The 15,206-nt window shown below is 33.8% G+C and overlaps 1 protein-coding gene across 1 annotated transcript in view; it reads left to right on the forward strand.

Moving 5' to 3' along the window:
- PPP1R3A (protein phosphatase 1 regulatory subunit 3A) overlaps positions 1-4,031 on the forward strand; it is a 42,150-nt gene extending 38,119 nt beyond the window's left edge. Inside the window, exon 4 of the mRNA XM_032276235.1 lies at positions 736-4,031. Coding sequence (XP_032132126.1) covers positions 736-3,126 — 2,391 coding nt within the window. The 3' untranslated portion in view covers positions 3,127-4,031. The remainder of the gene's footprint in view (positions 1-735) is intronic.
- The last annotated feature ends 11,175 nt before the right edge of the window (positions 4,032-15,206 follow it).

Below are 15,206 nucleotides of genomic sequence, written 5' to 3' on the forward strand. Positions count from 1 at the left end.
ATCTGTGGAACCCACAGGCATTGGCTTACAAGACAGCTGTGCAGTTGACAAGTAACATGAGCCTTATGTGAGAAGAAGGGGAAAATGTAAGATTTGCATATAATTATTGAGATCATGCAAATGTCAGTTATGAGGAGAAAAAAAAAAAAAACACAGGCATCTCACTGTTAAATCCTGACAGTTGGCATCACTGAAGAGCTCAAATACATTTGAGTACCAGTTGGCAGAGGGTCATTAAAACAGAATTTGCAGAGACATTAACTCCCTCACTTTTCTTTGAGTGACGTTTTGCTATTAATAGTTTGCAGAGGCTTTGCAGAAAACATATTAATAAGAGAAACTGTAATGGGGGCACCTACAGCAAGTGTAAATGCAGCAAGGGGCACCCAGGAAGCTGCTCTCTAATTGATTAGCATGGAGCTATCAATGTGTATATCCCAAGTGAGGAGGAAGTGCAATGACAAGCAAGAATAGTTGAATAATACAATGCGATATTTGGAAGCTGGGAAGGAGAGTGATTAATTTGGGCCCCTTTTCTTACTAATCTCATTCCCCAGTCATACAAGGATCTCCCCAAAACATCCGGCTTCCAGAGTTTATATGTAATCCACAAATGAAATCAGTCAAACAAATCTACCAGATAATTACTAGCTGAGTTAATAAAACCTATCTAATTCACTGTACATTTAAAAAGATCATATGGTCATTATGTTTTTGTTGTTTTTATCCCGTAAGATAAATCAACACTTAATAAGAACCAGAAGTACTGATTCCAGAGGTGAAAAGAATACATTTCCAACAGATCCAGTCAATTTTCCAAATAAAGCAGAGGGGCTAGAGAAGAATAAAATCCATGGTGAAATACGCGCTGACTTGTTCCAAAGGTCTCTGTCTCCAAGTTCATCGGGAGAAAACTCCATAAAGGGAGATTTTAACTACAATGAAAAATGTTCTTCAGGAAATGGTTGTACACATCAAATTTCAGAGGAAATTACTTCAAATATGGGAGAAATCAAGCCATCACTGGGAGATACTAGTAGAGATAAACTAGTGCAATTATACATTGGCAGCAAAGAAGTCCTGGATGACAATGCTAATCCAGCCCATGGTAGTGGCACAATGCAAATACCTTGCCCCTCTTCGGATCAACTAATGGCAGGAAATCTTAATAAAAAGTATGAAGGAGGAGCTAAAAAAATTGAAGTAAAAGATTGGGGATGTCTAAGAAGAGATTTCCATTCAGATATATCTGCATGTCTAAAAGAATCAACAGAAAAAGAATCTTCCAGGAAAGATTATGGCAATGGTAAAGATGATGAAGAACAAAGAATATATTTAGACATTAATGAAAAACAAAAAAAATGTTTCCAAACAATCTTACATGACCAAGAAAGGAAGATGGGCAACCCTAAAGTAAGTGTGGAAGGGATTGGAGATAGTAACAGAGACCCAACTGCTCTGCTGTGCAAAGATACCGCAATCACAGCAGACATGTCTCACTCACCAAGGACAAATTTAAGTTGGGAAGAAGCTGTGTTAACCCCAGAGCATCATCATTTGACCAGCGAAGGCATTGCTCTAGGAGGGATAACTGGTCAAGTTTGTTCATCAAGAACTGAAAATGTTTTGAGGAATAATTATCTTTCCCAAGCTGAAGAAGAAAAATCAGGTTGGATTAGTTCTGAAGATCGGGATAATAACACACAGCATAAACCAAGTGGGAATGTTCTGGAAAGTTGGGGAAGAGCAACAGAGAGTAAGATAAACATAACAGAACATATCAAAGAACAAGCAGATTGTGAAGATATGCGGGGAAAAAGAGATAATACGAGGAGTTTGAAAGCTTCTCTTACAGAAGAATTGTTTACCTGCCAAGAAACAGTGTGCTGTGAACTGTCTTCTCTAGCTGATCATGGTATTACTGAGAAAGCAGAAGCAGGTACAGCCTATATAATTAAGACAACATCAGAAAGTACTCCAGAAAGCATGTCTGCTAGAGAAAAAGCAATAATTGCCAAGCTACCTCAAGAGACAGCACGAAGTGACAGGCCCATCGAGGTAAAGGAAACAGCCTTTGATCCACATGAAGGGAGAAATGATGATTCACATTATACCCTTTGTCAACGAGATACCATAGGTGTAATCTATGACAATGATTTTGAAAAGGAATCACATTTAGGTATTTGTAATGTACGTGTAGATGAAATGGAGAAGGAAGAAACCATGTCTTTGTACAATCCTAAGAAGACACATGACAGGGAGAAATGTGGCACTGGAAATATAACATCTGTGGAAGAATCCTCACTCGTCATTACAGAAAATCAAAAAGCAACTTCAAAACTGAATTTACAGTTGGGAATGCTGCCAGCAGACAAAACAGTATTTTCAGAAAACAGAGATCATGGACAGGTTCAAGAATTATCAAAGAAAACAGACTTAGATGCCATTGTGCATTCTGCTTTTAACTCGGACACTAATAGAGTTTCTCAGAATAGCTCTCCTTTTTCCAAACATCATACTGAAATTTCGGTGTCAACTAATGAGCAGGAAATTGCTGTAGAGAATGCAATTACTATGATGGCTAGCCAGCCTATTTCTACTAAATCAGAAAATAATTGTAATTCATCAAGAAAAATCCAGGGTATGGAGAATCACTCTTATCCTGAGTCTAAACCTGAAGAGGTTTATAAAAGTTCAGGAATAGTGACATCAGGTAGTAGAAAAGAAAAATGTACAGGCCAGATTTTCCAATCAGAAGAGTATAGTGTGGAAAAATCTCTAGGGCCAATGATTTTAATCAGTGAACCTCTTGAGAACGTGGAAGAAGCAAGGGATGAAAATGAAGGATTAATAAACTCTGGGCAATCACTATACCCTTCAGGTGAAAAGGAATCTGAGAGCTCTGCTTCTACTAGTCTCCCTGTCCAGGAAAGTCAAGCTCAAAGCAATGAATCTTTGTTTTCAAAATATACCAACTCTAAAATACCTTATTTCCTTTTGTTTCTGATATTTCTTGTAACTGTCTACCATTATGACTTAATGATCGGCTTGACATTCTACCTTTTGTCATTGTCCTGGCTGTCCTGGGAAGAGGGTAGACAAAAAGAGTCTGTCAAAAAGAAGTAACCCCAGCACTATTATTATTCTTTCTCAAAAGATAAGCTATTTCATCCCAAACATTTGAATTGGTGAAAGAGACTATTCATTGTTCAAAGATCCAGTGCAGTTTTTCTCTTGAAGGATCATTTAAAAAGGAATGCGAATAAGGTTGCTCCTTCATATAAGTAATTATTCTATATAGGACCATTATGTTTGGATCATTAAATACCTATATGAATATGAGATCTGAAGCACGTCAAGTTGAAATTAGGTACAGCTGTTGCTCCTTAGCAGGCTATGAAGTTGCAATGCTTCACATCTCTTCACTACTTAAAGTGCTATTTCTTGCATTCATTTCTCTAGCAATAAAGCTTCATTTTTTTTCCCTAAGAGTATATATTTCCCCCCAAGGTTTTAAAAAACAGATAAAACGTAGACAATGGCAGATGATTTTTTTGGGCTTTTAGTGTTGAACATGAAATTTGTATTTAACACTGTATCATTTATCAGGATACATTGATCAAATATTTTAACATTTCGTATTTTTAAGAAAACCCATATATATTGAAACGTGCAAACTTAAAGAAACATATTCTGTTCACTTGAGTAATACTTGATGCACACAAACACATACGTGTCTTACACCTTTATAGCTACAAACTCAGGGCATTCATAAGCAAAATCTGACCAAGACTGAAGCAATTGAGAGATTATCTTTCAATTCTGCAAAATTTTGTGGGTGGCCTGTCTTTAAGCAATGCTTTTCTCTTGTGAGGGAAGACTGTAACACAATTGAACTATTTCAATGTCAACTATTCAGAGTTGAAAATGTAAATTAAAAGTTCCACAAGCATTGTTTCAGAATGAATTTGTACCTATAAAGCATAAGGCATTAAATGATAATAAAAACTCCAAATGGACTATTTGTTCCACATGATAGTATTTTTGTCTTCAAACAAATTTTTGATCTTTTCTCATGATAAGACAATGAATTATCCTCTAAAGTGCATTTAGAAAACAAACAAATTGTCTTTGGTGATATTTATTGCATGATTATCATCTTGTTGGATAACCAAAAATTTTAAGTAGGCAAATAGTTATATGTGGAAATATACTGAAGAAGAAATGAATATCCAGTATAGTAGTGGCTTTTACTGCTATTATCTATAGCCAAGTGTGTGTGATAATGAAACTCATCATTTTAGTGAAGTAGAGGCAATGCAAAGATTCACATACAGTTTATTTCAATAACAACTTATTGAATGACTGCTATATGTAAAACTCTGTGTTTTGTTCTGTTTCATAGCACTTCCTTTGATATGCTGCATAGCTAGTTCTAGGCATAGGTACGTAGTGTGACACTTTTGACTTCACTGAAAATATGGAAGAAAATCACCCAGAGGAAGCCTCTTTGGTTGATTTTTTTTTCATAGGAACTTCTTTCATAAAACATGTAACACTGATTTTCAGGTAGAAAAAGTAATCTATTTACTGGTAAGGGCAAAGTCAATGAGCAAAACTTGCATATATTATCCCATATAGATAAGACATATACATTTATGGGAAGACAAAATAAGATGGAACATTTATACTGACTTTCATCTGGCGGTAAATGATTTCCTTAATTTTCATTAGGCACATAACTATTTCCAAATCCTCTAATTGCATATTACACTCAAATCCCATTGAAAATGAATGCTTGACTTCAACTTTTTAGTTGACCAAATACAAACATCCTTAAGTAGAACTTAGGGCAAATATTTGATTGTCTGAAGGGCACAATTGTATTCAATACAAGAGAAATACTGTAAGCAGTACCTAGACATAATCTCTAAAATTGCTATCCTGATAATTTTGTTGACAGGTATAAATTACAATGAAGTTAAGGTTAGCGTTTCCTTAGTTCTTAATGGCTTGGCTTTTGAATTCTACCTTTAAGAGTTTTAGTCAATATGCCATATCTCATTATTGCAGAGAACACTACATTACTTTATGAACACAGGTGTCTGAACTGGAATTATTCTCTTAAAAGAACAACATAACTTCTTTTATGTCTTTCATTTGACTTTTGGTAATATTAACTTACCAAATCTTTTCCTACACATTTTTAATATGACAAAACAAATGTAAAAATATTTGAAATACTCAATTGTGTATTTCTCTGAATGCAATGAAGAAATAATTGATTCAACAAGTCTCCAAACATTACTTGTGATGACCTTGAAATAAAATAAGAATCTATGAAACTACTGATATGTGAAGAGATGGAGTATTGCAATCTGTTTTGGTCACATCACTATGCCAAGCAAGAAAAGTAGATCTCAGGGAGGACTAGCCGCCCCTGGTTAGTGAAAATCGGAATGTAAATCATGATAGCAAGGGCAATCTACAGGCATAGCTGCCTGCACAGTGTCTCTCCAAGTACGGGATAAGACCCAAATAAGGGCATAGCAGAAGAGTTAAAGAGAGGTACATCACACATCTGCTTCATATGTTGGGTAAGAAACATGATATTATAACCCCATCTTTCATTTTGCTGGGCTTCTGACTTTTAGAAACAAAATTCTAAAAATTAGCAACTCAAGCAAGTATGGGCAGCAGAAACATCACATCTGTTTAAGCCATTAATATCACAATAGATTTCTCAAGGTAAGAGAAAATAGGCCCATGAGATGATATTCACCCTTCAATATAAAAGAACATTGGGTTAATGTAGCCATGGTTTCCTTCTGAGCTCCAGTATTTTGATAGTGAATTATTTCAATGAATATATATCATCTATCATTTTATTAAAGAAACAGGATCATCTCTAATTTGTCTCAAATTTCCATTTATCAGTCTGCTGGATAAATGGAAAACTTAAAAATATCCATGCCAAACTTGGGGAAATATTCTATTTTTCCCAAATAGCATTTACAATACTTTCTTAATCATGTTTTTCTCCAGTCATGAATATTATTTTGTATCGCCAAGTCTGTTTTCTTCATTACACTCACTCTTTGTATATAAATGAACCAAAAAGCAAACAAAGCAAAACAATAAACTAACAAGAGTACTAGTAAAGATACAAGAAGATTCATCTACTTATTTCTGTTTTTGTGATCTGACTTTCCTTTCAAATTTTTACTGAGAATATAGAAATTGAACTATGCAGTAGGATCTTATCTAGTTATTTGAATCCTGTCTTAGCCAGTTCCTCTAGAACTGAGAAATAGGATTGACTTTGATTCTGCAACAACATCTGAAATAAATATGAGAAGCCAAGCTCTTCAAGCATCTCTATTACTATATTTCCTTTTGAAGAGAACAATAAAAAGAAATTACTGGTATTTATTTGGTTAAGTTCATTTGCTTATTTCTTCTGTTTTTGGAAATAATTTATTAGTACAAATCATGGCAACATAATTCACTTTTCATCTTTTAAAAATAGATTTTGCCATTAATCCAATATGTTTCCATCACTTTACCCAAGCCTATTTAAAACAGTGAATTAAATTTTTACTAGGCTTGATCACATGATTTATAAGAAATGTCTTTATTTTAGTGTGTTAAAACCTTGTTAAATGAACAACTCTTTAAAAAGCATAACATTTTTATTTTGTGTCATTTCTATATTTGTTAAATGCATTAATATTACTTTTATTTTTCAAATATGAAATAAATGTGAAAATTTGATGAAAAACTCCCTATGTGTTTTCCTAACACACTCAATTTTTTGTATTAATAAAGAAAAGAGAGGCATGGGTAAAACAATAGTAGATTATAGAGAAATTACCTTTATTTGGCTGTGATACCTCCAACATATGATATGCAGATTTCAATGCCTAATTAAACTACTTGTCTTGGTTAGAATTGGCACATCTTCCTACTCATAACCCGATTGAAACCATTCAACCTATTCACTGCTCCCTGTCTTAAGCCTTAGTCAGTGACACCATCCCCAGAACATGCCATAGGAATCTGTTCTTCCGGGACTCTTCATGTATGCATCCCTGCCTAATGGACACTTTCAGTTATCCCTACTTGTCTCTTCCTATCCAGTTCTGCACATTTTACTATGTAAAGTTCAAAACCCATCTTTTTGAAGTATCTTACTATTCCAGTCAGTAGGATCTCTCCATTTTCATATCTCTGACTGACCTTCTTGCATGCAGTAGGCATTTGAATCATTATTCTAACCGGACTGTCTGCTTGTTCAAGACAGGGACAAAGATTTTCTCTTCTATCACACTGCAAGGTCTAGTTTGTAGGAATCTTCAGTCAATACTTAAGCCAGAATTGAATTGCAGTGAGGTCTTTATTATCCTTAATATGCAGACAGGATACTTTGATTTAACCAAATCAAAACTAGAATGGATTAGCAAACTACCAAACACAAAGTTGCAAAAGGCAGAGACATGAATTAAAAAAGGACAGAATGGAATAGTGGATTTGGGAGATAGGAAGCAAAGAAACATCTTCTTTTTTCATTTCTTTTAACAATTAAATTGATTTATTATGTTTATAATTTTTTCTAGCTCATTAATCATTCCCTTTATTTCATGTAGAATAAAATACTAATTATATGTTGAAAGAACAATAATGCACATTTAAATTCACTGGCTAAGGTCAAAATTAATAGAACAAGAGATGTTTTCAGATAAAGTAGCTCAGCTTAAAAACCAACAAACATCACAAGACATAAAGTGTAAGAAACTCAATCTTCTCAACTGCTGCCATGCCCTTTGAAAATGGCTGATCTTTTAGTTTTGCAGCTGTTCTGCACGTCAACTTTTCGGGTAAACAAATAGAACAACTAGAAAAATAATCAGTGGATTTTTCAAAAGAAAGACTTGATTAATATATAAAAGTTATAAAAGTACACACCCACCCGTCCACATACACTTGATTTTAACATTCAGTCAGTGACAGAAATGGCAGTGAATACAATCTAATACTACGTGTAGTGATGCATGTAACTTGTGGAGGTTCATTCTTGATGAGATCCATCGTATCAGACTCAGATATGAAATCAAAATGTTAATAAAGACATGCCTTTTTTTGAGTCAGAGTCCAAAGGAAAGCAATGTAGCCTAGAAATGTAGTAGTATGTTGTATAACAGCTTATGACTATGGGCAACTAGTAGCTGAAGGCTCAAACAAAAGCCAGATGTATGTGTGTTATATGGTAGAATTTATGAATACTGTATGTGATTGGCTTGGTTCTGAGTGAAAACAGACATAAAATTTCCTTAAAGACAAACTCTATAAAACATATCAAATAACAGAGAGGTGGTGCTTAAAAATCATTATGCATTTATAAATTATTTTTGTAAACACAAATAACTTCTAACCTACTTTTAGCAATTTAATGTGGGAAGCTTTTATGTTAGAATTTACAAACATTTTTAGCATAAAGTGTTCATAGAAATATACATTTAAATAATTTTATACATGCACTCTAAAAAATTATATTTTTTCTACACATTAAATTGACTTCCCAATTAATAAACATTTGGAAAATCCAAGTCTTTTCTTCATGATGCAAATACAATTTTTCTGTTTTTAAGTGAAATGATTGTGTCCTACCTAACTAAAGAAGGGAATAAAGATAAAGAAAAGAGACTATTTCCTATGTTCATAAATACGTGAAAATATTTTAAATACAGTTGGAAAAGAAAATAGGAAGTAAAGATAATGTCTTTCATCTTAATTTCATAATCTTTTGCTTTTATTATTTTTAATTGATGTAATTGTACATAATTATGACTACAGTGATATTTTGATACATTTTTAGAATGTGTGATGATAAAATTAGGGCAATTAGTATATTTATTACCTCAAATAGTTATCATTTATATGTGTTGAGAATATTCCAAATCCACCCTTCTATTTAAAAATAAACAATAATTTTTTGTAAATTCTGTTCTACTCATCCTAAGTACTATAGAATAATAGAATGTATTCCTCCTATCTAGGTGTAATTTTGTATCCATTAGCCAATCTCTGACAATCCCTATGTCTCCCATCCGTTCAAACTTCTATTAACCACTATTCTAGTACCCTCTTACTTCTATAAGCTCAACTTTTTAAACTTCCACATATGAGTGAGACTGTATGATATTTACCTTTCTATGCCTGGATTATTTCACTTAACATCATGTTCTCCAATTTCATCCACGTTACTGCTATTAATAAGATTTCATTCTTTTTATGGCTGAGTAGTATTCTATTGTGTATATATACATTTTCTTTATTCATCTGTTGGTGAAAACTTAAGTTGATTTATATCCAGGGCTGTTGTGAATAGTACTTCAGTAAACATGCTTCAGTTCAAGGTTCAGTTCAGAGATCTTTTTGACATGTTGATTTTCTTTATTTTTCATAAATACCCAGTAGTGGGATTTCTGGATCATATGGTAGTTCTACTTGTAGTAGTTTTTTGATGAGACACTTTATGGCTTTCAAAAGTGGGTTTACTAATTTGCATTCTCACCAGCAATGCATCTACGTTCTCCTTTCTCCACATTCTTGCCAGCATTTGTTGTATTTTGTCTTTTTGTTGATAGCCATGCTAATTGGAAAGAGGCGATATTTTATTGTGGTTTTGATTTGCATTTCCCTGATGATTAGTGATGGTTAGCACTTTTTTCAGTATACCTATTGACTATTTATAGTCTTGTTCTGAGAAATGTTTATTCAGCTCATTTGCTAAATTTTAATCAAGGTAACTGTTTGCTGGCTGTTGTTTCAGTTTCTTGTATATTCTGGATATTAATTCCTTGTTGGATTAATATTTGCAAATATTTTTTTCTACTGATTTCCTGTTTACTCTGTTGATTATTTCCTTTTCTGTAAATAAGGTTTTTAGTTTGACATAATCCCATTTGTCTATTGTTACTTTTGTTACCTGGGCTATTAAGCCCTTCTCCATAAAATCTTTGCCTAGACCAATGTCCTGAAGCATTTCCCCTATGTTGTCCTCTAGTAGTTTCAAAATTTTGATTCTTAAACCATTTGTCTTTAATTCATTTTGAGTTGATTTTTTAATATGATGAGAGAGGTCTAGTTTTATTCTTTTACATATGGAAATTCAGTTTTCCCACCACTATTTTCTAAAGAGGCTATCTTTCCCAAAGAATATTTTTGGTGCCTTTGTCAAAAATCAGTGGCTGTTTCTAGTTTCTCTATTCTGTTCCATCGGTCTATGTGTCAGTTTTTATGCCACTACCAGGCTGTTTTTGTTACTATAACTTTGGAGTATACTTTGAAGTCAGGTAGTGTGATGCCTCCAGTTTTGTTCTTTTTCCTCAGAATTGCTTTGGCTATTTGGGGGGTCTTTTGAGGTTTCATATGAATTTTTGGATTGACTTTTTTATTTTTGTAAAGGGTTTCATTAGAATTGTGATAGAGATTGAACTGAATTTATAGATTGCTTTTGATATTATGGTTATTTTCACAATTAGTTATTTGAATCCATGAACACAGGATGTCTTTCCATTTTGTGTTTTTTTTCCAATTTTTATCATAAATTTTTTATAGTTTCTGTTATAGGGATCTTTCACCTCTTTGGTTAAATCAATTCATAGGTATATTTTTGTGGATATTATAAATATAATTGTTTTCTTAATTTCTTTTTTTGCTAGTTGTTGGTGTAGAGAAATATTATTCATTTTTCTAAGTTGATTTTGTATCCTGTAGCTTTGCTGAATTTATCAGTTCTAAGGGTTTTTTGGTATAGTTTTTAGGGTTTTTAAAATATATATATATTTGATCATGTCATCTTTAAACAGGAACAAATTGACTTCCTCCTTTCCAGTTCAGATGCCCTTTATAATTTTTTCTTGTCTAATTGTTCTAGCCAAGACTTTCAATACTATGTTGAATAAGAGTGGTGAAAGTAGACATTGCTGTCTTATTCCTGTTCTTAAAGGAAAAGCTTTTAACTTTTTCCTGTTAAGTATGATGTCACCTGTAGGTTTGTCATATATGGGCTTTATTATGTTGAGGTATATTCCTTCTATACCTAGTTTGTTGAGAGTCTTATTTATAAAGGGACATTAAATTTTATCATATATCGGAATGCATATATTGGAATGATTATATGATATTAGTATATCCTGTTTATTCATTTTTATATGTTGAACCATCCTTGCATCCTTGGGATAAATCCTACCTGATTATGGTGAATGATCTTTTAAATGTGCTACCGAATTCAGTTTGCTAGAATTTTGTCAAGGATTTTTTTTTTAATCTATGTTCATCAGCCATATTGGCCTGTAGGTTTCTATTTTTTGTGTGTGTATATCCTTGTCTGGTTTTGGTACAGGTAATGCTAACCTCATAGAATGAATTTGGAAGAATTGCTTTCTTCTCTTCAATCTCCCTTCCTTCCTTCCTTCCTTCCTTCCTTCCTTCCCCTCCTTGATTTCCTTCCCTCCCTCCCTTTCTTGTCTTTCTCTTTCTTTCTTCTTCCTTCCTTTCTTCCTTCCTTCCTCTCCTTCCTTCCTTCCTTCCTTCCTTCCGTCTTTCTTTCTTTCTTTCTTTCTTTCTTTCTTTCTTTCTTTCTTTCTTTCTTTCTTTCTCTTTCTTTCTTTCTTTCTTTCTTTCTTTCTTTCTTTCTTTCTTTCTTTCTTTCTTTCTTTCTTTCTTCTTTCTTTCTTTCCTCACTTTCTGTCTCTCCCTTTCTTCCTCTCTTCCTTTCTGTCATTCTCTCCTTTTCTTTCTCTCTTCCTTTCTGTCTTTCCCTCTCTCCCCCTTTCTCCCTTTCTCCCTTTTTCTTCCTTGTTTTTTCTTTCTGTGTTAGTCTCACTGCATTGCCTAGGCTGGAGTGCAATGGTGTGATCATAGCTCACTGCCATCTCAAACTCCAGGGCTCAAGCAATTCTCCTGCCTCAGCCTCCTGCGTAGCTAGGGCTTCAAGTACATACCAGGCATGCCTGGATAACTTATTTTTATTTTTAGTAGAGACAAGGTCTTGCTATGTTGCCCAGGTTGGTTTCAAACTACTAGGCTCAAGTTATCCTCCTGACTTGGCCTGTTAAAGTACTGGGATTTTAGGCATAAGCCACTGTACCTGGACCAATCTTCTATAAAATTTTGAGAACTAACAAACCACTAGCTAGACTAACAAAGGGGAAAAAAAAAACCACAACCAAATAACTAAAATAAAAATAAAAAAGGGGACATTACAACTGATACCTCAGAAATACAAAGGATCATTAGAGACTGTTAAGAACAACTGTAAGCCAACAAGATGGAAAACCTAGCAAAAATAAATAAATTCCTGGACACATGCAATCTACTAAGACTGAACCAAAAAAAAAAAAAAAAAAAAAAAAAGAAAACTTGAACAGACTAATTATGAGTAATGAGATTACATCAGTTAAAAAAAAAAACCAAAAAACTCCACTTAAAGAAAAGCCCAGGACCTGATAGCTTCTCTACTGAATTCTATTAAATATTTAAATAAAAATGAATACCAAGTTCTCTGAAACTCTTCAGAAAGTTGAAGAAGAGGATATTGCCTTTAGCATGTTGGTTAAGCCTGTAGATAACAATTTAAGTCAGATTAACTCTTCCCATGTCAATTATTTGGCTTATTTAGTCCTATTTGCATCCTTATTTAATTTAAATACAACAGTTTTTTTTTTTTATTATATGAATAAACAAAGTATCAGGCTGTACTCTGAATCTTTGAGTATAACTACTACATATATATCCCACTGATATATATGTATATATATATGTGAGGTTACCATCTTTAATAATAATATCAACAATAAAAACAAATTATTGGCAATTACTGAGTATTTATAATAAACTGAGTAGTTTTTAAAGCTCTTTATGGAAAATAACACATTTATTTTTCACAACTGCATGAGAAAATTTTTTCCTTTTATACGTAGAAACAGATGCATAGAGAAATTAGTTTTTCCAAGGTCGTCAGTAATATAAATGATTTCTAGTTTATATAGCTAGTCAGCGGTAAAGTCTAGGTTCAGATCCTTAGTAATTTTTCTCCAGAGTTGATCCTCTTAACTATTGCACTGTGTTGTACCTTCAGTCCGGATACAACAAGCCATTATAGATTGTACAGTTCTACATCAGTGTGCTCTGTGGTACTATATTTACATACAAGTGCACTACACATAATACACTGTATCTTTTGCACAGATAATTCTTTATTAATGCTCCTGAAAATGGAAACTTCCTAAAACATTCTGTTTTTCAATTCACTTTTATTCAAATGGTTCCAATTCAAAAAAACACCCACTGGGCTTCTTCTAGGCCACAAGCAGTATATTAGTCTGACTTGAGCATAACAATGGAGGTAGAGACATAAACCAATAATTGCAATATCTGTGACCAGTTCAGTAACAGAGATAAGATTTAAGAGCAGAAGTGGCACAAAGGGAGGACTGTTTGGTTCTGTAAGCACTTTGCTTTACGCATTTCAGAGATGTGCCATCTTTTTAACACTGTAATTTTAGGGATCAAGGAAATGACACACACAAAATACTTTCCAAATGCATTATTATATCTAACTTTTACTTAAATAACTGAGATGAGGATACATCTTGATGTAATTGTTGTAGTCCTTATTTATGCCTAATGTTCCAGTGTAATTAATAATAGAACCCCTTTAACTTTCATAAGTAACGTCATTTGGATGATAAACTGTAAGATCAGCCTAAAAAAATCTGTGAAAATAACCTAGCCAATAGGTGTTAAGTACTCTGTGTCAACATGAATAAGGGGCAGTTTTCAATGCAACAGCCATCTATTATCTAAAGATAGAATTCTTGTTCTTGGGATCATAGATTGTAATCATGCATAAGCCCCTGATCAGCTTAGGAAGTAAAACAGCATTTTCCAGATTTAGTAATGCTGAGGACAATGTCAAAAAAGAAAAGAAAAGAAAAAGGTAAGGACATTTGAAAAAGGATGTGCTGGCCAAAATCCATTAGAAGGAAATCATTTACATTACTGACATAAGATAATTATACCATTGTGAAACCAGATACTGTAGGCCTACTCAGAAATTTCAGGACATGATAATTCCATCATGCAAGATAGCCAGCATGGCACAAGATGGAAGAACTTTTTGCAAAAGTTGTGGAGGCTACAGTGTGATACTCAAAATTATAATGGTTTATGGTGCTAGAAGCTGTATTATATACATTCTGCTCATCATCAGTAAGAGGAACAAAAATTTTGGGGGAAATACCTATATCTTATTACCAGGATTTAACAATCGTAGGGTAAAACAACACCATTAAAATAGCAAAAATAAATGAAAATGTGAACAAATGACTCAAGATATCCAATAAGAGACCAACATATTTTAAGACAGAACCAATGTCACTATATTTAGTTTTGGCCTTTGCAGTAACTTTAACTCTTGGCCATACTTCATACAGGTCATGTTATGCTGAGACTGAATAGCAGTGGATCTTTTTCCCTTCACTCTGCTTAAGGAATATGTGTACTGGAAGCATATCCAAAGAAGTATTATCATTACGTAAGACCACAGAGTAAGTTCATACTGATAGGTTAGCAAAAGGCTGGCATAGTTCCTTTAAAAGCTTTTAGCTATGCTTTTACTAGCAGCATAAGCCTTAGCCACATAAGACACAGAGGAATGGGTTTTGAATACTGCTTTTTTTATATTGTCTCTTTGCTCAGTTAAAAAAAAATTAATGGGTCAATTTGCTGCATCTATAATTTTCTGACTTTGCACTAAGAGTCAGAAAAGAAAAATAGCTTAGAGCAGCCTGAACTCTGTGAGGTGTGCAAGCCCAGAGAGACATGAGTATGGGACTTCAGTCATGCTCCACCCCCTCATGCCTGGGGTCAATTGTTTAAAGCAGGGGTCCCCAAGCCCTGGGCTGTGGACCAGTACCATAGTCTTGTCCGTAGTCTGTTAGGAACTGGGCTGCACAGCATGTGGTAAGTGATGGGTGAGCAAGTGAAGCTTCATCTGGATTTACAACTGCTTCCCATCCCATTACCACCTGAGCTCCATCTCCTCTCAGATCAGTGGTAGGCATTAGATTCTCATAGGAGTATGAACCCTGTTGTGAACTGTATATGCGAGGGATCCAGGTTGTGTGCTTCTTATGAGA

Source organism: Sapajus apella, unplaced genomic scaffold (assembly GCF_009761245.1).
Source record: "Sapajus apella isolate SASKATOON/1434 unplaced genomic scaffold, GSC_monkey_1.0 scaffold7, whole genome shotgun sequence".
NCBI lineage: Eukaryota > Metazoa > Chordata > Mammalia > Primates > Cebidae > Sapajus > Sapajus apella.